This window comes from Taurulus bubalis (genome assembly GCF_910589615.1).
Source record: "Taurulus bubalis genome assembly, chromosome: 4".
NCBI lineage: Eukaryota > Metazoa > Chordata > Actinopteri > Perciformes > Cottidae > Taurulus > Taurulus bubalis.
The window spans coordinates 18946613-18971793 of NC_136592.1; the positions used below are offsets into that span (position 1 = coordinate 18946613).

The 25181-nt window shown below is 39.5% G+C and overlaps 1 protein-coding gene across 1 annotated transcript in view; it reads right to left on the reverse strand.

The window, feature by feature from the left end:
- The window catches only part of ush2a (Usher syndrome 2A (autosomal recessive, mild)), a 191107-nt gene that overhangs the window by 109901 nt on the left and 56025 nt on the right, over positions 1–25181 (reverse strand). Inside the window, exons 26-37 of the mRNA XM_079217420.1 lie at positions 20655–20761; positions 20251–20374; positions 11625–11755; positions 7699–7825; positions 7346–7447; positions 6675–6863; positions 5507–5637; positions 5136–5415; positions 4426–4650; positions 3602–3682; positions 1665–1853; positions 56–196 (exon numbers count right to left, since the gene is read on the reverse strand). Coding sequence (XP_079073546.1) covers positions 56–196; positions 1665–1853; positions 3602–3682; positions 4426–4650; positions 5136–5415; positions 5507–5637; positions 6675–6863; positions 7346–7447; positions 7699–7825; positions 11625–11755; positions 20251–20374; positions 20655–20761 — 1827 coding nt within the window. The remainder of the gene's footprint in view (positions 1–55; positions 197–1664; positions 1854–3601; positions 3683–4425; positions 4651–5135; positions 5416–5506; positions 5638–6674; positions 6864–7345; positions 7448–7698; positions 7826–11624; positions 11756–20250; positions 20375–20654; positions 20762–25181) is intronic.

Sequence of the window (25181 nt, forward strand, 5' to 3'; positions counted from 1 at the left end):
GTGTGTGTGTGTGTGTGTGTGTGTGTGTGTGTGTGTGTGTGCTTTACAGCCTTACCTTCCTCCGGGGTTGTGAGGCTCGATCTCGAATCATTATCATCACCATTGTCATTAAGAAGACTCTCAGTGCAGCCAACAGGACTACAGGCGCTTACAGTGATAATGTATCGAGTGGATGGAGTGAGACCCGGCAGCACACCTGGAGAAGAGGAGCGAATGAACATGTCAGACAGAGAGTGAGGCAGAGCAAACAAGTAGAGGAATTGTATATAAAAAAAGACTCTTTAACACCGCTCAACCTTTCCTCATATTAGGTGAACTTAAGAGTGCATTTTTGCAACGCTCATATAAGTGAGTACTGTTTTAAGATGTGAACGTATCCTTTAACACTCCTTTGTTCCAACCCCGCCTCATACTTTTAACTGTCTCCTTTTAGTGTGTGTTGGAAACTGTTGTTACTAAAGTATGTATCAATCTTCTTCAATGGTGCAATTTAAATGCTTTACTTATTTCCCTGTGCCACTGTTGCTAAGCAAACCTGCTGGGCTTGGCACACAAGGAGAGTGTTCTAATTGTAAGGCTTCGGTTGTCTCTGTCTGATGTTTTTTGTCCTAGCCGTCTGCCCTCTCCACTCCTTTCTGTATTTATTGAGTCACTCTTTTAGATCCCCCCTCTTCTCTTCCTCCTCCTTTAAACCTCCTCACCCTCTGTGTCCAGTCAACCTGTACTTGTCTTTCTTCTTTCTCTCTCTGTTACCCATGTCTTTTAATTCAATTAGGGGCCAGGGCCCCACTCCGCTGCCATTACACCCTCATTTGCTTTCTGTATTTTTTCGCCGTTGGTGTAATTCTGCAGTCAGGTGTCGAGGCCATCATAAATTAACAAGAAGCCTTATCATGGTGGACTTAATGTCTGGCAAAGAGAGAGGGAGGGAATGAGGAGCACCGAGAGAGACACTGAGAAAGACGGAGACAGAGAGCTCATCTTCATATTTGCCTGGAGACATGGCAGAGTGGATGAGAGGAGGGACGAATAGCAGCAGGGGACGCAGACATCATCATCATCATAAAAGATGAAGTGGGGAAAGATCGAAAAGTGAGCAACAGAGAGAGGTAGAGAGAAAAAGGAGCAATGCCAGGGTATGACATCATTGGGGTAGTCCTGAGTGTCTTGTTCCAAATGAAGACAGTCTCCTAAAGCTGGGGACTTGCCAAGAAGACATTAACAGGGTTGCCTGGGACCGTGTGTGTGTGTGTGCGCGTGTGTGTGTGTGTGTGCATGTGTGTTTGTATGAAAAACAAGAAGGAAAGTGAGTGAAAAGGGCAGTGTGAATGTGTTTTTAGTAAGCGTCAAAAGGCAGGTCTCAATAGAAGGAGGCAAGAAAGCAGGTACAATAAGTTAACAGAACAACGACTGCAAGTTAAGTTAAATTCAGCATAAAATATGCATGTTTCACATGAGGCGGCTGTGATGCCTGCCTGGCTCTTACTGAGCAAAATCCAGTTATTTCTGTTTTTCAGAAAATAGTTAGCTCTCCTTGTATTTGATTTGTTGGGACCTTACGTGTAATTTGACAACATGTTTAAGTATCTCAACAAAATGTATATATTGAATATGTACTGCATGTCAATATCATTTATACTATCAACGGTTTGTATGTGTTTTACCTGTGAAATTTCCATTAGCCAAATACATGGCTTTGGCAGGTAGTACCTCTGGCTGATCTCTATTGTAGGCCTTCAACTCATATCTATCAATCAGCCCTCTGATGTCCCCAGTGGGTGGCACCCAGCTCACCTTGGCACTGAAGCCATTCAAGCTCTGCACTGTGGTGGGAGGCAGTACAGAACTCGGTACTACAGAGAGAGACAGAGAGAAAGCAAGAGAGAAGCAAAATGAGTCAAGATGAGAGGAGACTGTCGAGAGCAAAACAATGTGGATCAAGACAAGAAAAGAGATACATAAATGTAAGCAGCAGAATAAATAAATATCACAACCAGATACTCCAATTAAAGTAAGCAATACATAATAAAGCAAATAAGAGAATCAAAGATAAAAGAAACAAAGAAATAATGTAGGCCAGGCAGAACAAATGTCAAAAGAAAGATATATCAAATATAAGCAAAAAGGGAAAAAATAAAAGAGAAAAAGCAAAACAACAGGTCGAGAGCACATAAGGTTAAAGTAAAAGCATCCCTCATCTCTCAGTGTTTTAATAGGCCCAGTAAATCATACCTCACCATTAGCATAAATAGTATTTATGAGAGTAGTAACTTTTTCAGCACTGATTTAATACAGCCAGCCATTCATTCTGGGCTATATTTCACAGCAATCAGCCTTCCTCCTTCTCGGTAGCACTCCCCTTCTTTCTCTCTCTGACACTCTCAGTAGTTCAGGATGGTCCAGCCCCCTCCCTCCCTTCTTCCTGTTTTTCTCACGTTGCTGTGTGCTCCCCCCCCCTCCGTCCTCCCCCCTTCCCTTTTTTGTAGACTTCCTCTCTCCTCCCTCCTTTCCTCTCAGACCTTGTCCTCCATCCTCCTCCCCTTCAGTTCTTAATGTTTTTAGCACTTCCTTCCTCACTCTCCTTCCTTCCCCTCTCTGGTCATAGCATGGTATACTGAGACTTACCAGTGTATTGTTCGCTACTAACGAGCAGCTTTATATTACACAAGGGACCACACAGGCCATTCTGGGTTAACAGCCTTTTACTGGGATGCCCTTTATAGAGGCTTTATCAATCTCTCATACCGTCAGGCACATGCAATATAACTGGCTTCGGATAAGTCTCACATATTGTACAACATAGTCATGGCTTTACATCCAAAACCTCTTAGGAATAAAGGGAAACACTAGAGAACAATGTCAACAGGAGGGAATACTTACTAGGCCTGCATGTTTGCCTTAGTCAACTAAAATGTTGTATGTGTACAGATTGAAAAGTCCTCTAAGGCAAATTTGTGATTTGGGTCTATACAAAATAAATTGAATTGAAGAGTCAATTACCTATTTCCAAGAAGCTTATGAACACATCTCTGGGAAACACAACATTTAAAGTGGTGCTTTTGCATGATTCTTTGTGGAGAAACTCAGTTTTACATATCTGTCGATTAAATTAACTGATTAGTGAATCAACAAAATCATATCACTGTTTGAGTATCGAGAACAGCCCTAATATTTACTCTTTGTGGAACATACCAAATGGTATCAAGTAAAAGATGTCAGTTGCAGTCAATCAGATTAAAATCAAACATTTGTTCGTGACCTTGCAAATTACACAGCACATTGAAGGACCATACATAGAGCACACACACACACACGCACACACACACACAGGCACACACACGCCTCAGGCCTTGTTATTTTCCTCATATTATTTGAGAGTATCAGATAGAAAGAAACTATGATACTGTTGCAGATACTGTGTACAATGTGTCCTGTGCTTGTGTACGGCAATAACGCTTGTATGAGTCGGGTGCATGATGCAATACATACGTGTGAGTGTTTATTACTGTAGTGATATAATAATATCTGGCTGTAAACATATTGGTCTGATAATACATAGAAAAGCACACCAACTACTGCTGAATAAAGAGCGATGTTTTACCTTTGCTACGGCTGCGTACTCTCTGCCAAGGTCCCGCCGCCCAACCTCCCGCAGCCAAGGCCACAAACCTGTACAAGTACTCTTGAAAGGTGTACATGCGTGTGTTTTCACATAGGGGGAAGGGTTTGGGAGGCACATGGGACAGGGGAGAAACAGATTACATTTAAAGAAAGGTTATATGCACAAAAAAAGACATCACACGTTCTAAAATCACCTAAAATCAATATCAATCATGATACCTCGCTAATAAAAAATGTTATCAATATACACCTACGCACAAGAATGTTCATACATTGGAAAATGTGTTATTTGTTAACAATAAACAGGAAATCATGGATTATGATGAGTAATATTAATTTGATTAATAATTATCTGACATATTAAATAGATAATAATACTTCCAAGTATTTGTTTAAAAGATATATTTCCGATGCAACCTCCCAGTCAGTATTTAACTCAATTTGAATAGCCCAACATAACAAATCACAAATTGTCATTAAGGGGCTTCACAATCTGTACAACATACGCCAAGGGACAACTTTTATAAATGTATAATTCTTAATATTAACTGTCCTTTAGTAATAAGCTTGATTGCTGTTTGCAGATTGACTTTGGTGCTCCTTTGATTAAATGTCATCATTTAATTGACTGTTGCAACAGAGACTGGAGTATCATGCCCTGTTCTTTCTATTGTTTGTTTGATGTCAAAGGAAGATATATTACTGAAATGTAAAAAAAAAAATGCATTGACAGCATGTCAGAGTTTTTAGGCTAGTTTTTAGGTTAGTTTACTAGCATACTAAATATATACTGTGCATCGTTACCAGTGAAAGGCTGTAGGCTATAATCTGTGGCTCGTGTCTTCCTCCCACTATACACCAATACTGAATCGTTTCCTCTGCAGTTGTACCGGATTTCACTGGTGGGACAGCCGTCTAAGTAGACTCTAACAGAACGGCGGGAGGCAACAGAGAGATTAACACTTTGACTGACAGGAGGGTTTGTTTCATCACTTCGTATGGTAAGACCCCTTATGCAACCTCCAAGGCCTGTGAAGGAGGAAAGGAGAAGAGAAAGAGAGTAGAAGAAGGGAAAGAAAAAAAACAGGAGAAAGGGAGGGAGAGTGTGAGAAGAGTACATATTTCTGAAAACTTTCGGAAATACTTGTCTCTATTTTACATTTTATATTGTCCGAATAAGCACTATCATCTTCCAAAATCATTTCCAGGTTGAATTTGTCATGCATTTAAACTTGAATGAAAGTTGTCATACTGCAAGCAAATACCAGTATAACCACTATGCCTCCTGGTTGTTACATTTAATGCAGCTCTTGCCAGATAGTGGCGTGGGCAAGTTACGGTCAAGGTAAACCAAACCTGCAAGTACCTATACTCTCATTTGTTTAACCCCATAGAAGCAAATTCCAAGTTTGACCAGTTAAGCTGCATAACCTGTGTATACTGCATCAATAACAATGCAATTAAACACTTATTTGGGCCATTTAGATGTAAAAGTACTGATACTACTTTCTCACCGTGTTTGTGACTTCGGCTGTCCAGAGCAGGATGTATGAGCTCCATTGGCACGCCCCCCAAGTATAATGGCGAATCAACTATCAGCCTCACTGGCTCTCCTGCTCCCCTTGTCTCCTCTGCCCAGTCATTGACTGCTGCAGAAATAAGCGAGCCACGTTTCGCCAATGAAAGTGGTTTCCAGTCTCCATCACAGTAGCTAAGCCCCACCCACATGCTGAGTTCAGTCACGTGACCTTCAGTGGCAAGAATAAACGACAGGAGGCCGGCTTCCAGCTCCACCTACAATTAACCAATAAACAAAAAATAACAAGCTATTGTCATGCAATTTTTTACTTTTATTTTCAGTTTTAAATTTGTCTGTGCTTCTTACCAGCATATAGTCGTCAGTTTGTGTGTTGTAGGTAAAGAGTAAAAGTGCATTGAGCTGGTCTGTTCTGAAATCCATATAAATGTCAAAGTCCTGTCCTCCACTGAATACATCTCTGACCATCTCCAAGAAACCTGAAAGAAGAAGCAAATAATTGCAAACAACATGCCAATGTATTATTAGGCAAGAGCTAAATAATGAAAACAACAAATGTTGCTATATTGAAGATTGTCTGTATCCCTTTATTTAAAAAAAAAAGTGGCAGGCAAAAAAAGGTTGGCTGAGCAGGCCCTTTTACAAAGCAATAATGGAGCTGTGTTCAGATACAACATCAAGTGGATGTTTAGTCACTAATGCACTCGCAACACTGTATATTTTATTAAGATACTTGCTGCTGATGTTACTGATAATGAGGTTGTTGTTTCATGTTGATAAATATAATGATGATAAGTTAATTGGTCTCTGTGTGAAAAAAGGCCCTCGAAAGATATTTTCTCTACAATGGACGACGCAGTAGGAGTTATTGGACCTTTTTCCTAAAAAACAAACATGACAAAAAAAAGAGAAAAAATAAACTGGGCTGTAAATATCTGTAAGCTTTAATGACCCAAAATATATATCATGCTTACCCTCACTCGACACTGCCTGCCATTATTAATCCAAATGTAATGTATTCAGGGTTATATTTCCTCACACACTTTGGAGCTTTTACTGGTGCAGGGTCGTCTCCCACTTTTTCCTTTAAAAAAAACGATCCACTTTGTCTCACTGCATCATGAGTGAACGTTGGCTAACTAACAGTGGCAAAACACGCTTGTCTACCTGATGACAAGTTATGTTTGACCTGGTGATATTTAAACATAACTGGTCATTGAAATTATGCTTTGTTTGAATTAGTATATTTCTTATATGTGTAAATTATTGAGCACATTTCTATATAAAAATAACTAGCTTTGGAAATAACCTCTAGAAATTATGCAATCTAAGCATTTGGCAGTAACTCAGTGGCCTCTTGAAGGCGCTCGGTGGCCCCGCCCCAATTGTTAATTTGCCTCTTAATGTACATAAATCTCTGTGGCATGTAGTAATGTTAATGTGCATTATCCTTGTGAAACAAGTAAATTAACTAAAAATCCTCATAAACATTTATATAATTAACAAAGGATCCTACCATGACCCAGAAAATGGGCTCCTTCCATAGTTTGAATAGGGCATCCCTCCCAGCATTCATACACTGCCACCTTCTTTGTGGCTTTTGCCCAGTTGAGAGATTTCCATTCCTCTGACGGGCTGTCAGTCATCTTAAAACTCAAGTCTCTGAGGCAACCGGAGAAACGCTGTTGCACTAGCCGAGCATCACCTGCTGAGACCGACAAGAATTAATACCACAACTGTCACTTGAAAATCACTCCATGCTGCCGAAGTTACAATTTTGTTGTCAGTGCAAATTGACATCCAGTGCTTATCATACAAATGGCCAGGAGCTACCAAGTATCAGTGCCTGAATATGAGAATTATGACAAATTCTATGAAGACAGGGAGCTAGCAGGTACCTATCTGTTACCCAGGAGACTTTAAAAGGTTTATATCCCTTTCCAAATTATACTTGAGGAGGAGAGAAAATGTAATCCAGGGCTGTAGCACTAACCTACCTGAGAGTGAGTGGAGATCAATAGGCAACATACCATTTCCTCCTTGGAGAATAAATAACGTACATTAAAATAAATTTAAAAGCTTTGCCAAGTTTAGATGCCCATACTGTATATAATCTATTTAAATGATAGAAATGATAAACTATATCACTAAATAATAATTAAAGAGAGTGGGTGACAATGGACTTACCTGAATCCTCCCTTAGCAAAGTCAAGTCTTCCGGCAGCCCTCCAATGAACATCCCTGTGTTCTCTCCAATGATGGTGCTGCCACTGGAAGCTGACGCACTTCCTAATGATGGTGGTGGTGTGAAAATTAAATTAGTGTATTTAGAGAACAAAAAGGGATTAGTATAAAATGAAGGACAATATAATTGAGAGGAAGTAATCAAAGTATAAAGGCAAACAAGGGAGAGTGAGAGCAAAGGAGAAAGACTGAGTGAGTGAAGGGTTATGCTTATGAGAAAAAATGCATTTACACTCATACTCCCACACACTATAAAAGATACACATAGTGGTCAGTATGAATATGAGAAGAGTTACCTCTGTATTGATTGTTTACAACGATTGTTCCCACGGCCCCTCGCCTTGTTGCTATGATGCTGTGCCATTGTCCATCATTGTAGCGGCGCCCTCCATCACCCTGTACACTCACAGCCACCGCGGAGCCCTACACACACACAAACACATACACCCACATTACAAGTAAGAATTTAAACAGATACATGGTGACCCAAACTTTCTCTCTCTTTCTCTCTCTCTCTCTCTCTCTCTCTCTGACTGTCCTTATTGTTTCCCTTCCGTCTGTGGATTGCTACAATGGAAGGAAAACGGAATAAGGAGGAAAAGTTGTATTTAGCACCACGAAAGATAACAAACTCTGTTTCAGTACGTATGTGTACGTGTACGTACGTATGTATGTATCTCCAATAATTTCATTGTTTTCATGTTTTTCTATAGATACGTAAAGCTTAAACAGAGCGGATCAATGAGCAAAAACGGAACATTGGATGTGTAAATTCTTAGTCAGGGCCACCGCTAACATACACATTAATGGTGTTGTGAAGACATCCTCTCAACATGGTAGTCTTAGTCTCGCAACTATGTCTCGCAACTATGTCTCGCAACTATGTCTTATAGTAATAAGCTAAAGTAAATATATGACCAATTTTCAAATCATAGTGCAATCGAACACTCAGACTTCGCTTCTTTATCCCTCCGTTGTGTGAACAAGGTGAGACATTAAGGATCGATGACCACGCATCAAACACACACACCCCCTCAAAAGGACACGAACATGCACATATAATCATCAAAGTGTTGTTACAGGGCTTATTGCTACCTATTAAGTATGACATCATTGTTGTGATCAGCTTTTAGCAAGTGGGCGAAGAGTAATGTAGTAAAACAAGAGTAACGAGTGTGCACACTGACACAAACACACTGATAACATATATCCACACACAGTTACACACTCAGTGATGAAGATTTAATGATGAGATCAATAAATGTATGAATGCCAGAGTATATCAGCCTCTGACATCTTTACTACCAATGCTAGACAGCTCTACTTAACAAGACAACATAGAGGGACTCTCTCTCTCTCTCTCTCTCTTACATACACAAAAACCCACCCGTTTGAATCCCTTCTTGGAGACACTGGCTAGCAAAAAACCCTTGAGCAAGGCCCTTAGAACATGATTGCACAAACACAAACACACACACACACACACACACACACACACACACACACACACACACACACACACACACACACACACACACACACATTTATCATTAAATGGATACAAGGGAGTCACTTAATTTATCAGGCAACATATAGCATCAGCTGAAGCCATGTCACTCAAGCAAATCAGAGATTTACCAATGATGCTGATGTCACTCGACTAAGGTGTGGGTCTGTTGATTAGTGAGAATACCCCAATGCCCAATCTCTTTAACATACAGTATGTGATACTGGGAGGATGAAACAGACACACACATACCAACAAATAGTACTTATCCAAAGTGCTGCCCCTGCGGCTTTCCCAGCTATACTTGGCAGCCAGCAAAACACTGAGCATACCCATGTGTGTGTGTGTGTTATTGTGGCAGGGTTTTTCCAGGCTCAGGATGGGCCTTCGGGGGTGAGTATGCACAAGCATGATTGGTCTGCGTTTACAGAAAAGGAAATGAGTCTGTGCAGTTTCCTGTTATTTCTGATAAACATAAAATGTCTATTAGGCTTTAGTAAATGAAACCCCGATGACCAAAAGAGGTCACATCTTGCTTCAGAGCATTTCACCCTCCTTAGCTGGCAGACTCCAAACTGAGATCCCATTAGCCCTAGCTTCACATTGTAGCGTTCAGGCACAGTCAAAACAATGCAGCTTGGTTGGCTTATTCAGCATTAGCCGCATGTGTATATTGCGGCAGTGGATGGGATGAGAGTTGACTGGTGGAAGTCAAAGATATCGTATTTAACTCCTCCAAAATCTGACAGGTGACTGGCAGTCATCTCAAGTTTAAGTATAAGAACCATCTGCCTTGAATTTCTTAACGACAGGGTAGGTGCTTGAGTTCATGTATCAGTATTCAAAAAATGTTTGTGAAGAGACTGAAGGGGACCAAAATGTTGAAGATTTGAACCCCATGGGTTGTACTACAGTAAATGCACATTTATGGAGCACCATTAAGTGGGTAAATTCAAATTCATTTCCAATTTTAGGGTATTCATGTTGAGCATCTGTCGTTGAAGATTACAACATTTTCTTCCCCAAAGGCTGGGGGACTGTAAAATGAAAGCTTTCCAGATTTCACGAAGAGCCACCAGTGTCATCTAAGAGAGAACCAAGATGCATGGCTGGTACAATAAAATATAATTGTGTTTATTTGTGCTAGCGAAAGTATTTAACAGACAGTGACAGTTAACTTAGAGTCTGTAATGAGAGTTACATGTGTCAGACACAGCAGCTACATACACATCTGTATAGTGAGACAGCTAGTGGCTCATGCAACACTACTCACCTGCAGCAATATAATGTGAACTGCGTGGGTTCAGCATGAGTGTTAAATAGTTTGTGACATTAAACTACTGTAACTTCAATGCTCTTCTATGTGTGACAAGTATTGTTTCTGACTATCATGTGCTATCATGTGTGTGTGTGTGTGTGTGTGTGTGTGTGTGTGTGTGTGTGTGTGTGGCACACATGCACATATTTATGAGCATATCACTTTCCTGTGTCATGCTAAATTACCCCCTCCCCCCCTGCACTGGTAATCCCATTAAGGCTAGCTCAACAGGCTAATAGGGGGAAGTAATGGGCCCAGCTATATGTATCTAGGGGAACACTAATAAGCTGTGACACCACTCCCACTGTTAATTACCCCAAACTAGTCTAAACAAAGGAATCAACCCAGTTGGAGAAGACATACTTGCTCCATCGCACATCAAGCAGTATACATAAACACAGACACACATGCTAACACATCGAGTCAACAAGGATCTATTCATTGACTCGCACTCCTCAGGACACACAGATTCATCCCATGGTTACATTTTGATGAAGGCTTTTTGATAACGAGTATTGGATAGTGATGAGGAAGGAAAGTGTAAGTGTGTGTGTGTGTGTGTGTGTGTGTGTGTGTGTGTGTGTGTGTGTGTTTGTCTGAGTGTGTAATTAGTTGGTGGCCTCATGGAAGTATGTGTAATCATCTCCCATCATCACTTTCATCATCTAAGTCGTTGACTCTTTAACCCCCCTACATGTGTCTGTATGGATGGATAAGGGAAACAGGGCTGTGTATGTGTGTATGTGTGTGCGTGTGTGTGTGTGTAAAGCTTAATTAGCTTGCAATTGGTATTCACGCGTGGTGACTGCAGGGAATGAGTTAATTGCAGTCCAATTCAAACGTTGACACACTTTCAAAGTTTTTTCCCGTCTCCCTGACAGAAACCAATGAGGGGCTACAGATCACATTTATTAGATGAGAGCAAGTGAGAGAAAATGGAAGAGAGACAGAGAGAACGAGAGTGGGGCAAAGAAAGAACAGAGACAGAGGTGGATCAGAATAAAAAAGAGAAACAGACACAGGAAGAGGAGCAAGTAAGTAAAGTGAGCGGAATTAAATAATAAAGCAAGAGACAAAACAAAGGAGGGACTGTGGGTTACACAAATTCATGAAATGGTAAAACAAAATGGGTTAAATTACCAATAAGGATAGCAACAAACTCAAACATTTATTTCACAATGTCTTTCTGTCTTATGTTTGTTTAATGGTAGTCAAGCTGGATGGAGATACGTCTGAATAGGTGGAGCAGGAAAACTCAGCAAGTTCCTTCCACAGAAATAACCCCTGATTCCAGGTTGTTCATTGCTGTTGTCTATTAATGATTGATTAATAGTATCATGCATATTGCTCTTGAAATATCCTTACTTTGCGGTCAAACAAAGAAAGAAGTAACATACCTGTGGATCAAACAAAAAGTAGGGGCGTCCATTTTTGAGCTGAATGGCCAGGAACTCTTCCTGATTTCCAGGAGAGAAGGCACAGAGCAGCAGGCCATCTGGGGACTGAGTACTGAAACTCAACTCAACACCTGATACACAGTAAGAGAGAGAGAGAGAGAGCAAAATATTACATTTTCTCTAATTTGCCCTCAGGAATTAATTTAGCACAGGCTAAACAATACTTCAGCACTTGAACATTTTACACACAGTTATGGGAGCTCTAATCAGGGCCGAACTCAATAAGAGACCATTGGTGTCCCGGTGTTAAATCTGATCATTCAAAGATATGTCTTACATTTTCTGGTAACTTTCAGTATTTGAGAATATATATTGTAAAACCTTAGTTCCATCTCGCTCCAGAATTTCTAAATTTGCTCAAATCCATAAAATGGTGATGGTAAATCCTCCAAAATACTATAGTACAGGGGCAGAACCCTCAGTCATAACAGTAACATTACCCCCAGTCAGACCGTTCAGATAAGGCTTTTTTCTCTCCTCAAATCTTTAAACAAGCTATACTGTATATGAAAAGTTAAACATAATCCAGCTCTAGATTAGTCGTATAGCTCCCTTTATGCTATTCCCAAATACAATAAATCTTATCTAACACCCCAACCACCAATTGGAATGACAATAGATTTGGGATCTGAGAAAACAACAATACTAATTGTTCATCATCTACCACAGCTGTCCTGCAACATTTGTTAATGCATACACAGTGAATTAAAGCTTCAGCAATGTGGGAAACTTCTGGGTTTCCCCTAACACACACACACACACGCACACACAGCACAGAATTCATCCAGCGTGCTGTCCTGTCATGTTACTATGGATCAGAGATTGGATCTTAATCCACTACTAGATCCACATAGCGACACCGAGCATGCGATTTACGTGTGCATTTCCTCAGCTCGGTCTGTCTCTGAAGGGAAGGAGAAGTGTGGGAAGATGTGAGGAGTTGAATGGAAGCAGTCCAGGGTTCATCAGAAGCCAGTGTTTGCAAAATAATTAGTGTGTGAATTCACTTAACATGGAGAGAAGTCAAACAGTTACAAGGCAAACTCAAGATGAATACAGATTATCCATTTCAGAGCTCCCAGTTTTCACTTTATTAAAAAAAAAAACTGCCTTTTTTGTGTTGTTTATTTGTTATCTGTTTGTGTTGAGCTTTCTGGATCAATGGTTATGCTCACTGTTGATGTATAGCAAAACACAGTGACTTGCCAATCTTATTTAAATAGTCCAAAATATGTTTACAGTTTATGTTTTATGTATGCTGATTTCCGATCAGGCTTTACTTACAATGTACAGCCTGTAGGTCTACAAGCAGGGTTATAGCACGTACTGGCAACAACAGCTAAGTGGATCAAAGGTCCATATCTTTTGTCCTTTGTAAGAAGTGGTGATGGAGATGAGAACTCCCAAATAATATTGTGGATACCAATATCAATATGCACATCATATATGTCAGGGTCTAAAGCGCGAGTCGGACAGGATTAACATTACAGGGAAAAGTGAATAAATTCACTGTGCTCCTCTGTACTTCATTTTTCCTTTAAGACGACATTCTAACCATCGGGAAATTACAGGATATGGTCTGTAATAAACTTAAAAGAGAGAAGCTAAAGCCTCCCCAGGGGAGCGCAGAGGGAAAGATATGAGACAAAGACACTGCGTGAAGTAAATGAGTCAAAAATCAGATAGTCAAATCTTAACACAGATACATTAAACACATATTGATATCATGCAGTATGGCTTCTCAAGGATATAGCTATCTGTAATATCCTTTGCAAATGAACATCCATAAATCTGCTATGGTGGTAGTATACAGCAAAAACAAGATAAAGATGTTCTTTACATTGAACTTGCATTCTGTACATCAAGCAGGCATCTGCCATTTACATTCATGACCTTGTCACCACAGAGATGAGTGAAGTCATGACAGATACCTGACATTACATTATCCCCCTTTAACCTTCTCTCTGTGTCACACTCTCCTGATCGCTCATACATTCCTTTTTTTCCTTGCCTACGCTTTTAACCTTCTTCCTCTTTCTCTTGACCTTTTCATTCTCTCTTCCCCACCTATTGCCTCATCTGAATGTTTTCTCTCCTTGCATCTTCAATTTTCTTTTTACCTCTTTTACTCCCAACTTTGCTCCTTCCCATGTATCATATATTCCCATTTTTCCGCTCTAACTATGGTACAAACAGTTATTCATCTTTTAAACTATGCATTCAACAATGACGTGAACATGGGAGCTAGGTATTCTCTTTATCTCTGCTTTATAGAGGAATGTACAACATGGTATGCATGTATATCAAAGTGGACACAATGAAAGACCATAGTTAACATAAGGCACATAATGATGGTTAAGCAGGAGCAGCACCTACAGCCCCGAAAGGCCCAAAAACGTGTCTGTCAAAGGTCAAAACATGATAATTTCATTGTTTATTCCTCTACCTGTGTTAAGGGTTTGTATCCCTTTAGGAATAATTATAAACAGTGACATACAAGGGTTTGGATCAATTACAACTGTTACAACTGTAAAATAACCTTTCGATTCCCCTCCAAGTTGAGCCCGAACATTTGAATCAACGTACACATTCACACACTCACAATCAGTCCTGTCCACAGGGAACAGGCCCGTGGGACCCGAACACACCTACAGGATTTGACAGTGGAGAAGTGGCACTGCTATTATTCCTGCCTCATTAGCACAGGAGTTCATTATTCATACAATACAAAACAGCTGTGTGAAAAGATCCTTATATGGTTAAATGATGATGCATTCTGTTATATTGTCATATCATAAAGGACTGTTGTGCAATATCCTGAACTTGTTTCAGTGCATTGTGATTTTTTTCACTGTCTTAAGATGAACCCAGTACTTCAGAATGTGAGTTTCCTTATGTCATGCTGTGTTTATGAGGAAACCACTTTGAATGAATTATTCAAGAAACCAAACAGCAGTAGTGGTGTTAAGGATTGTTGAAATTGTTCTTCTGACCTTATTTGCAATGGCAGAAAGGTCAACGTGACTATTAATGTATCTGTATATATGAATGTATACATCATGTCAAGTATTAATCTTTGTTTTACAAAAATGTAGTCTTTTGAAAATACTGTATATACTGCTGTTATAATAACATCTGCAAGAGATACAATAAGGTAACAATAGACAACTGTTGGTGTGACTTATTATGTTTCTGCATGTTTGTGTGACTCCGTGCAATAGGACGGGACAGACTGTCAACACATGCTCGGCCACTGTGTTTGGTCCGAATGTACAGCTTCTAAGTGACACTGCTCGTGCTCAGCATTACTTTCTTAAGATTTCCCCACAGGACTTGTGCTACTTCACACTGACAACCACTTTGGAGCCCTCAACAGACAAACCTGAGCACACATCCTGACAGGTGTCTCTGTTACACATACAGAGTACATGCACGTACACACACTGGCACATACAAACACTTGCACAATGCGATCCCACAGACACAAATGTCCAGCATGCACTTGTTCACCTGAGAGTGCACACCACAGGCTCATAGAAACACACATGCAAAATACAATGCTCAATATACACAGACTGTTCCGCAACAGGCCTTCACACCTCACAAGTACTACACATGTCAATGCAGTTGATAAATCAATTAATTGTATTTAAATTGAATGTACTATATAATGAACATCTTAAAAAATGGCACGTAATTCTCTTTCGAAAGTAAAATATATTTTTTTAATATTTTCCAAAATTAAGAGAGAACAAATTACTAAACATAATTATTGTGGGTCTTTTTCAACTTTTCATTGCTAGTTAAAAATAAAAAAATAAAATTAGTAAACAAGAAACAAAGTGTTGAGCATTAGTGGTCCATCCGGGCAACATGTTCATTATATCGCCCCACATCTAAAAAAACACACGGACAATGTTGCTTTTCTTTGAGCTGGAGTGGAAAGAAAAGAAGTTGCTTAAATTGCACTAAAGGATACTGCTAATAAAATCAAGTATCTATTCTTTTGGGAGGATGAATGTGCTCAACAATTAAATAGATCAGTGTTCCTCAAATGGGAACCCTAAGGGTACACATTTCATATTTAATACTATTTTTTAACACAATCATTACCCGACATATTTTTTCTGTTCCTACCAAAAACGGTATGCGCTGGTTAGGGGGTACTTGGCTGAAAAAATATTTCAAAGGAGTACCACTGTAATAGATTATAGGACCATCCTCTGGAGTTCATACATGTATGCACACTATGTACCTTGTGTAACATTCTGATATTTCTTGTGCAGTTGTATTTTTTACATTAGATATGAAGGCATTCTGCTCTAAGGCAAAGTGTTGAGATTGACTGAACAACAAACCACCTGACCAAACAATATCACCAATTTCATGCCTCACAACTGGTCATGCAGAAACATCTATAATCCACAATACCCATTTTACATGTTGTGAATTATTGTTGAGTTAGCTCAGCTCCTTTTCTGGCCAGAACATGAAGAATATGAAAAATAAACTTTTTCAGACATCTTTGTTAATAAATATAACCTGTGTTGTTTCATAGTGCTGGTATGTCAACATCTGGAAGTTGCTTTCATGAGTGATATATTACTCAATGTACTGTAAAGAAACATTGTATGACCTACAAGTACATAAAACCAATTATATTCACACCATCAACTCTAGGTTAAGTGAGACAGTTATATTGTTCAAATTGGGTCTTTTATCAATTAAAACAAATTAAGGACTGTTTTAAACAGAGTTTATTGTTCATAATGAATGTACTGCTGCTCTCTCTCTCCCTCTCTCTCTCCTCTCTCTCTCTGTGCCAAAGTGAACAAAAGAGGAATTATGTTTTATTTAACAATCTGTAACATTCCAAAGTTGCAGTATTCAGCCATTTAACGTTTTAAGTATAGTCTTATTAAATAGCACTTGAAACAATACAGGTATTGTTTCAAGTGCTATTGTATTGTTTCTCCTCTCTCTGTCTCAGTAAACAGTGGAGGTTGTGTGTAATCATCTACACAACATAACCTGAATAACTCCAGTCATGTTAGCTCTGTGCTGGCATTAATCAGAGCCTGGCGTATTAATGAGAGCGCGGCAGCTAGCTAATTACACCCATAGATTCTGCAGCAGCCCATTAAATATACAAATGACAGAATTAAAGAGCCCAGCCTCTTCTGATTAATCTTTAAATGGAGAAAAACTAATGATGTCTGTGCAAACTTTCCCTTCACACATCTACCCCCCCCCCCCCCCCCCCCCCCCCACCCCCCCCACCCCCCCTCCTCTCAACGTCAATGCCTGGCAATCAATCATATTAATTAAGGAAAAATAATTTGTATCATTTAACATTTCCCTCTTTTCTGCTCAGTTGCTGCAGTGGTGCTGCAGAATGTACTGCATTAGACATGTCTGGAAATTATCCAAGTCTATTTGTTCCTGCATTCATTTTGTCTTTGTTTTTTCTAAACTGTTTTAAATGTTTCATCTCTCTTCATTGATTGTGGGTTGTAGAAATACATCTGGGTTAGGGAAAATATGAGCAGGCCCTCATCCTCGTTCCAATCCGGCCATTTCAGGCTGAAATACTGAAGAATTACAAATGAGGAGAGAGAATTTCATAATCTGTTTAGAACCAATGTCCTTAATTCAAAGATGAACAAGGAGAGCAGTAAGTCACATTGTAGAGCTTCAGATAAAGAAGCATTACAGATAAGATGAATGGACTAGCATGCATTTATGGAAACAAGCACTTACAGGGTATTCATATCACAGCGTGATTGCATATGGTTATAATCCGGTTTTATCTAAAGTAAGATTCAGTGTAGTAAATATTGACCTCAAGTATCCTAAATTCATTCAGCATTAAGAAGCATCGTTAATCACAAGTGAACAGACTTATCATAATGGAAACATCCACCTCTATCACAATAATTGCACATGGAAAACAACCTATTTGCCAAAATAATTTGAGTAAAGAGGTCATTCAATTAAGTGAATGGCAAACATCATGTGATTTTACATGGTAATGTCTTGATTTTAATTAAGATGTAACATACAGAATATTGGCTCTGATCAAAGATGTGCCGTAGCCTAATTTACAGGCTAGTAAGAACCTGAATGAACAATTTATGAAAACAAAAAACTGCTAATATTCCTTTAATGCTGCATAATGTTGATGGAGAAAATTTAGGATTTGCTGTTTCCTACAGGAAGCCCACCAGGATCTTCTGAAGCATGAATATTTTCTCAAGACTCAAAAGACCCCAATTTCCAAGCAATGTCTTGATGTTTGCTGAATTAAATATCCTGAGCTGTTGCATTATGAAACTGAACAAAACAAAATATACAAAGATTCTAATCATATAAATATGTTCCATTTGTCATTGTCGGAGTTACTAGGTTTCCATAAGACACCAACGATTGACGAGTCTCTCCTCTGTGATCAATTGACTCTCGAGGGGGCATTACACTGCATTACATTCATAATCCAATTTGGCTTTGATTTGTTCGCTGTTCCATGCGCTTCGATGGGAATAATTGTCTGTAGATGATGCTATTAGTATTGATGGTTGTAAAAGGGCGATGGTTTGAGGACTGCCGACACATTCATGGTCCAGAATAGATCCGGTCTGAAAGTGATTGTCTGATCCATTACCCTTTATGAAGGAGGAAAGTGGAGGAGATGAGAACCACTGCTCAATAGCAAAACTCATCATCTATTTGCTGGCAGTATTCAGAGACCTCTATTTACCTTTGTGCTGAAAGAGCATGGATAAGATCAAAAATCATAATTTGTTGATTTTGGATAAAAATACAGCGTTCTGAGAGCGCAATGAACAAGAACCAGGAAACATGAGCTTATATAGAGAATAAAAGGTAAAACAGCCATTGGGACTTCTCAGCATTTAATATAATAATCTGACTATTCAGCTCGAGAAGGAGTAAATTGTACAGAACAGAGATCTCAGATCTGTGATCTTTGTAAATTATAGTCCAGACAAGGTTTGCTTAATGTTCTGTAGAATGTTCTGTTTCAGCCACACCCTTTTTCACATGCATACAGTTATACACATTCCGTCTACTCACATCCATAATAACACACAAGTTATCCTTTGTGAAGAAAGGAGACTAGAGAAGAGAACACAATAATGCATAGATAATTGAATCTATAGAAAATATTAAAAGACCTTGATAATTGAGTTTCTGTTCTAAATCTAAATCTAGAACAGAAACTAGAATCTAGAACAGTAATTCAAGATGTGTATGCTCTAATGGTGATCTTTTAGGTATAAAACTAAAATATTAGGAAATTGACTTGTGTGTGTTATGTGAATTTATTGCTTTGTTGAATGACTGTTGGCCCCAAAAAAATCAATAAACGCTGAGTTACAAAATAGTGTGTAAAAACACCTCAAAGGCAAGTCACAAAATCAAACATATTTCTTATTCTAATAAAAAGCTCATTCTAAGTTATTATTTTGAGTTTAATATATTATTGTTATATCGTATAGGGTGGCTTACCTCTCTAATTTAATTTCTTCTCAATTTCTATGCGACCTTCAAAAAGCCTTTACAAAAAACAGTGTTTTTCATTAACCACTCAGATGCAGTGAAATATTCAATCTAGGTGTGTGTGTGTGTGTGTGTGTGTGTGTGTGTGTGTGTGTGTGTGTGTGTGTGTGTGTGTGTGTGCGTGCGTGCGTGCGTGCGTGCGTGCGTGCGTGCGTGCGTGTGTGTGTGTACATGAAAACTGCTGCTTTTAGGGCACTAAAAATCACCCTCAGCTCCTGTGGTTCTCTTCAGTATTTGGACACTCTTGATGCTCTTGATATATTAGATGTAAAATGAACAGTATACTCTGGGTGGGTGGCAAACGTATTTGGGTATTTTAGTGGAACAAGATTATGTGAGCAACACAGAGAGATTTGTTGACTCAATTACAGTTGTCACGGTCACATAAGGATTACAGATGAAAACTTTGATCTAGCCAGTCAGGTTTTTGTCAGCAGTTTTAGAACTGGTTTACCGACAGATACAAATTCATTTTTTACATTTATTATTCAGTTTTAACATGGCTTGAGAAGGCGTAATCTATGACCCAAATTTAAACATTTTGTCCACCCAGAAAGACATAGCTGGTGATACAGGGTTTATACAGGATAGTGAAGTAATCTCAAGTGGCTTCGAAGAGCTTTGACCGCTCAAATCCCACTGATTAGTATCAGCAGTCATTAATTATGAGCGTCAGACTGGGTGATGTTCTCAGATGAAGCAGAACATGTTTGGCTGTGCAGCTCAACCCTCTAATGATGCTGGTAAACAGAAAGATAATTGTCCTTTAAGATGACGGGGGAAGTCATTCTAAAGGAATGTCAGTAGAAGACTGAGAGACTGCAGTGCGATCCCGAACAACACAGAACATACCAACACATACAGGCATGTAATATGCATGTGCACACATACACACATGTGCAGTGTATAGTAATGCAGATGGTCATGTCGTCCATTTTCTGACACACACAGACATCCGCATGTACTGAGATATACACTCCTTTCTTACCCGTGAAGTCAGTGTTGACAGGAAGGGTATCACTGGGAAACTGGTAGTAACCGTTTCCTGAGAACCTGGTTCCTCTGACAACAGGATCTCGTGGGTCAGAGAGAGAGATGTCTGTCCTCTCCACCTAAAAAAAGAAAAAGAAAGTTTTCTGGTATGAAGGTTGAGGACTAAGAGCAAACAAATATTGCTCCCCCTGGAGTCATGGTGCTAGCAAGGCTAAATAGATCAAAAACAATACACACACACACACACACACACACACACACACACACACACACACACACACACACACACACACACACACATACACACACACACACACACACACACACACACACACACAGAAAGCTTACAAAAAACAATGTAAACTGGCATACTGTATTTAAGCAAATCCTCTATCAGACCTGATATAGTGGGTCTGGTCCATTGAGTTGCGCTGGGGGGTCCCAGTCTATTTGAATGGTGGTTTCATTTACTGGATGTAACTGAGGAGGAGACAGTCCTGTTGGAGCTGAGGAGAGAAAGGTAGAAAATGAGAGATTGAATGTCAACTCAAAGCAAATAAAAACACGTCTAATATTTTAATCGGATTTCCATAATATATGGAATTGTGAACCGCCTTATTGTTTTTACAAAAAGTGCTTTGTTTGGTAAGTGTATGTAAACATGAGCACATAGAAACACTTAAGAAATGCACCACACTTAACATTCTCAAAGACATTCTCATGTTGTGGTTGTAATCATCAATACACTGATCTTGTAAACTTGATGTTATTTTTACCCAGAAGACAAAAGTCTTGGCACGTTTTATCAAATACTTACTGTATGTCTAGACTGCAAAAAAGCCCAATTTCAATTTAACAGAGGGTCAATTTAATTTCCCTCTTTCACTTTAGATGTTAAATTGAATGTCCCTTTGAAAAATACTGAGCACGACTTGAGCTGTAGCTTCCACATGTATCATAAATCAAACACCGACTGGCTGATATGGTGAGAGGACATATAGGAAAGGATAGAGAGGCAAGTGATGGACTGGTGTCGAGATGGGGAAGATGTGCGTGCATTAAGTGTCATTTCATCGTTGTGTTTCTTTCTGTGTGTGTGTGTGTGTGTGTGTGTGTGTGTGTGTGTGCGTGTGTATGTGTGTGTGTGTGTATGTGTGTGTTTCAGTAATGGTCTAAATGGTCTGTGGTAAGAGTAAATTAGCTCTTGGTGACACACATGCGGACCATCTTTAGTGTGAGTTCTAATAGAGCTCTTAAAAGGGAAGTGGACAGGTTGTCTTAGGCGGCTCATCTTGGCACATCAAACCATAAATTACTGCCAATCGATAGCTTACTAGTCTATTGAAATGAGCTATGGTGACATTTAGAACATTGACTGTGCCACACACACAGACAGAGACACATGCATACACACGGACCTTAAACAGTAGTGTACTTAATTGATGAATGAAGTGCTAGAAAGCTAATTATTCTTTTGGTTTAGCCAAAATCTGAGATATCTTGGATGTCTGATGACGATTTCGACTTAGGGGCTTCAAGTGTAGCCAGGGGATATCCAGATAATGGGCCAAGACTTCTACTTTAATGTGCTGGATGTTGTTTACAGTCTGCGTTCTGCCTATTTTGCTCTCCACTGCATGTAACCAAAGTCTGCTCTAACCACAAACGGACAACAAATGGACTACAAACCAGAATGCTTCAGAGAATCTTGTCTGATTGCCTACAGATTCTGCATTCATATGCAGGTACAGTGGCGGCCGACTAACAGAGGACCACGGGGCCACCTTGAGCCACCCCAAAACATTTTTTTTTATGCTTTTCCTGCTTGTTGCCCGTGCACCTCTCAGCTGCCCCCGTGCACATCTCTACTGCGCCGTGCCAGGCCGAATCGATTTGATTATCACTGATTAAAGATATAAATGAGTGACATACAATTCAGCCAATCAGCGTCTCTTGTCAAGGCAAGTCTCTTGTCAAGGCAAGTCTCTCGAGGCGCCACACATTTTAACAACATGACAATGGCAAGTGCGAGCACTGCTCTTCAAAGGAGACCAAACGCTAACTCGGTATATATAATCTCTCCTTCAACACCCGTTTGAGAAAAGAACTGGCATAGAAACTACAGGTAAAACACCTGCTGCCAGATCCACCGGACCTCACCCTAAGACAACAGACTGGCGGGAAAGAGAAGCAGCTTCTGTGGAGACGGCTAAGCTACACCGGGACGGTTTCACTAAGCTAGCTGCTGGATGCAGTCGTGCAAACGTAGTATTTTACTTTCCATGCTTGCTTTTTAAATCAACGGGGACCGATCCAGCATGGACAGTTACAGGAGTAAGGGACATGAAGTACTTGTCGTAAAAATTATGCTGTCGGTTATTATATGATATGTAAGTAACCCAATTTGTGTTCTGGCTTTAGAAATTGTTTGTCAATCAATGTGTTTCTTTTTGTTGCATATGTTTTGCCTGCGTTAAGCTATATTTATCTTGTTTCCTGTAAGATGAGATGCTTTTATTTTGAAGGCGGCTCGCGAGGTTAAAAAGGAAGTTGCATGGTGCTCGGATTGAATGTCAAAAGCTACTGAAAATATGGTCAGTTTTGTATACAAATTAGAAACAGTAACAGTATTGCACTCCACGGAAGAGGCACAAGGTTAGTTCAAGTTGTTATACATGTAATAACTGTGTATATTTTAAGGAAATTGGAAATTGAGTTTTGGCTGTGTGTGTGTGTGTGTGTGCTATTAATGCAAACGAGGAGTAAGCACACATAATTATCGTTTGTGCCTTTGTACACAGCTCTTACGTTGGTTTTGGGAATTTATCAATACATTTGAAATCGTCAGTCAAGTGCAGGACTATCTTTCGGAGGGGTATGTGACATGATATATGTATATATATACATATATATATATATATGTATATATATACATATATATATATACACAAATATATATATTTACTTACTAAATTGTATTAATAAGATGTCCATATTATGTCAAAGTGTTTTTTTGCATTGAATCATCTGGGGATGTTTTGTGAAATTGATTAGATGGACCTACAATTTTTTTTTTACACCAGCCGCCACTGTGTAGGTATCAACTTTTTGTCTGAATGAGTGTGTGTGTTTATGTGTATTAGCGCCAGATGGTTCAAAAATACGCGGGTAGATTACAATGCACAAATGTGTCTGTTTCTAAATTAAAGTAGATCAATTGTGATGGTATTGAATTTGTCCGTAGCAGGCGTTTATCTTGTGAACAACCGAGCTTTGTTCATCTGTACATCAAGCAACACAAGCTTTTCACTGCATCAGAGGGCAAGCCAGGTTTCCTGGGATCCTGTGTAAACCCAGTGGCAAAATGGGCCATGCTCTGCTGGTTTTGTTGTTTGATCAAACGAGACTGACCTCAGGCAACTGTGAGACGGCAATGTTACTGAAGGTATTATAACTGATTCACTCATCCTAGTAGAGCTATTGTCACCTGTGATGGTACAAGACATCATTGAACAGGGAATATGTGTACTTTACAACAAAAAAGAAGGATTAGGCCGACTGTGTCTCAGTGGTGAGTGGGGAGGTCGTACTTCAATCAGAGGATCGGTGGTACAGGTACAAGTACAGTCCATTTACCATTAGACTGGACTGGTTAAAAACCTCAGGCAAATTCTGGCTGCTCTTTCCAGATTACTCCATTTCTCATTCTACAATGTTTTTTTTTTACAGAAGAAATCTAAGTACCGGTATTTTTTCCTCCTACTAAACTTTTAAGTTTAATTTAAGTTTCATTTTGTTTGATCAATGAAAAGTGAATGGGCCTGATGCAAGAAGCCTTTGTGAAAACAGAAATATTCTTATGTGGCAGGTATGAAAGTTCCCCCATTTTCTTGTATCTTCAATTGTCTCTCAGGCGCAAACAAACATTGACGAGTTAATTCACACCAAAAGCTATCTCACCGCCTTTTATGCAAATCAATATCCAGGTGAACATTGTCTATTGCAGTGTAACATTACCTGCTGCTTCTTTCAAACCATTCATTTTTTATTTCTCTCACGGGAGAGCTCCACAATGATAATAGAGATCAGTAATACAATTTTACATTTTTTGGGGGGTGGCACAATACATTTATTTAATAAAACGTGTGCTTCTGTGTGCTGATTTCTGACAGCTAGACATTGAACTCTGCTGTCTGAAACACGATTGTACAGTGATTACCGAAAGAGCCTAAAGTGTAACTAAATACTGACTGTAATGTTATTACATGTGGCGCAAAATCTTTTAAAACTGGCAGCTCTACTATGTAACAGTGACGCAACTTAATCAAATTCAGCATTATTGGGGATACAGGTTGTAATCATTTGGAGCAATAGTGCCCGGCTTATGGTGGACAACAACCAGTCTTCTATCCTCTAAACTTGGTGGATAAACATAGCAAACGTTGAGTGTGTGTGTGCATATGTTTGTTGGTGTGTATTGTGTCATATGAGACAGCTGGTGATCGATGGGATTCTAATGTGCTGTCCTGTATTCTTTGCGTGTCACATATTCATGTATTGTGTCTGCTTGTTAATTCACTGAAATGTACTTAACACTATGACACATTCAGTTTGACAAAAGCCACTTGCTTCATCATGCATCTGCACAAACACACACATGTACACCCACACACAAGGTTAACAGTCCACCAGAAAGGTTAATTTTAGCTGCCGACATGGTAATGAAGCAGCTAAATCATGGGCCAGCTCCCAGGAGCAATTGTGCATGTGTGTGTGTTTTCTGTTTTTACAGCGACTGACATGTCTTAACAGGCTCTTAGCGTACAGTTACACCACGCACACAAGCACACCACTTATTGACATCGCGATCCCTTGCCATGCATATTTCTCTCCTCAAGAAGGGCCTCAGGCCAATTATGCGTAAAT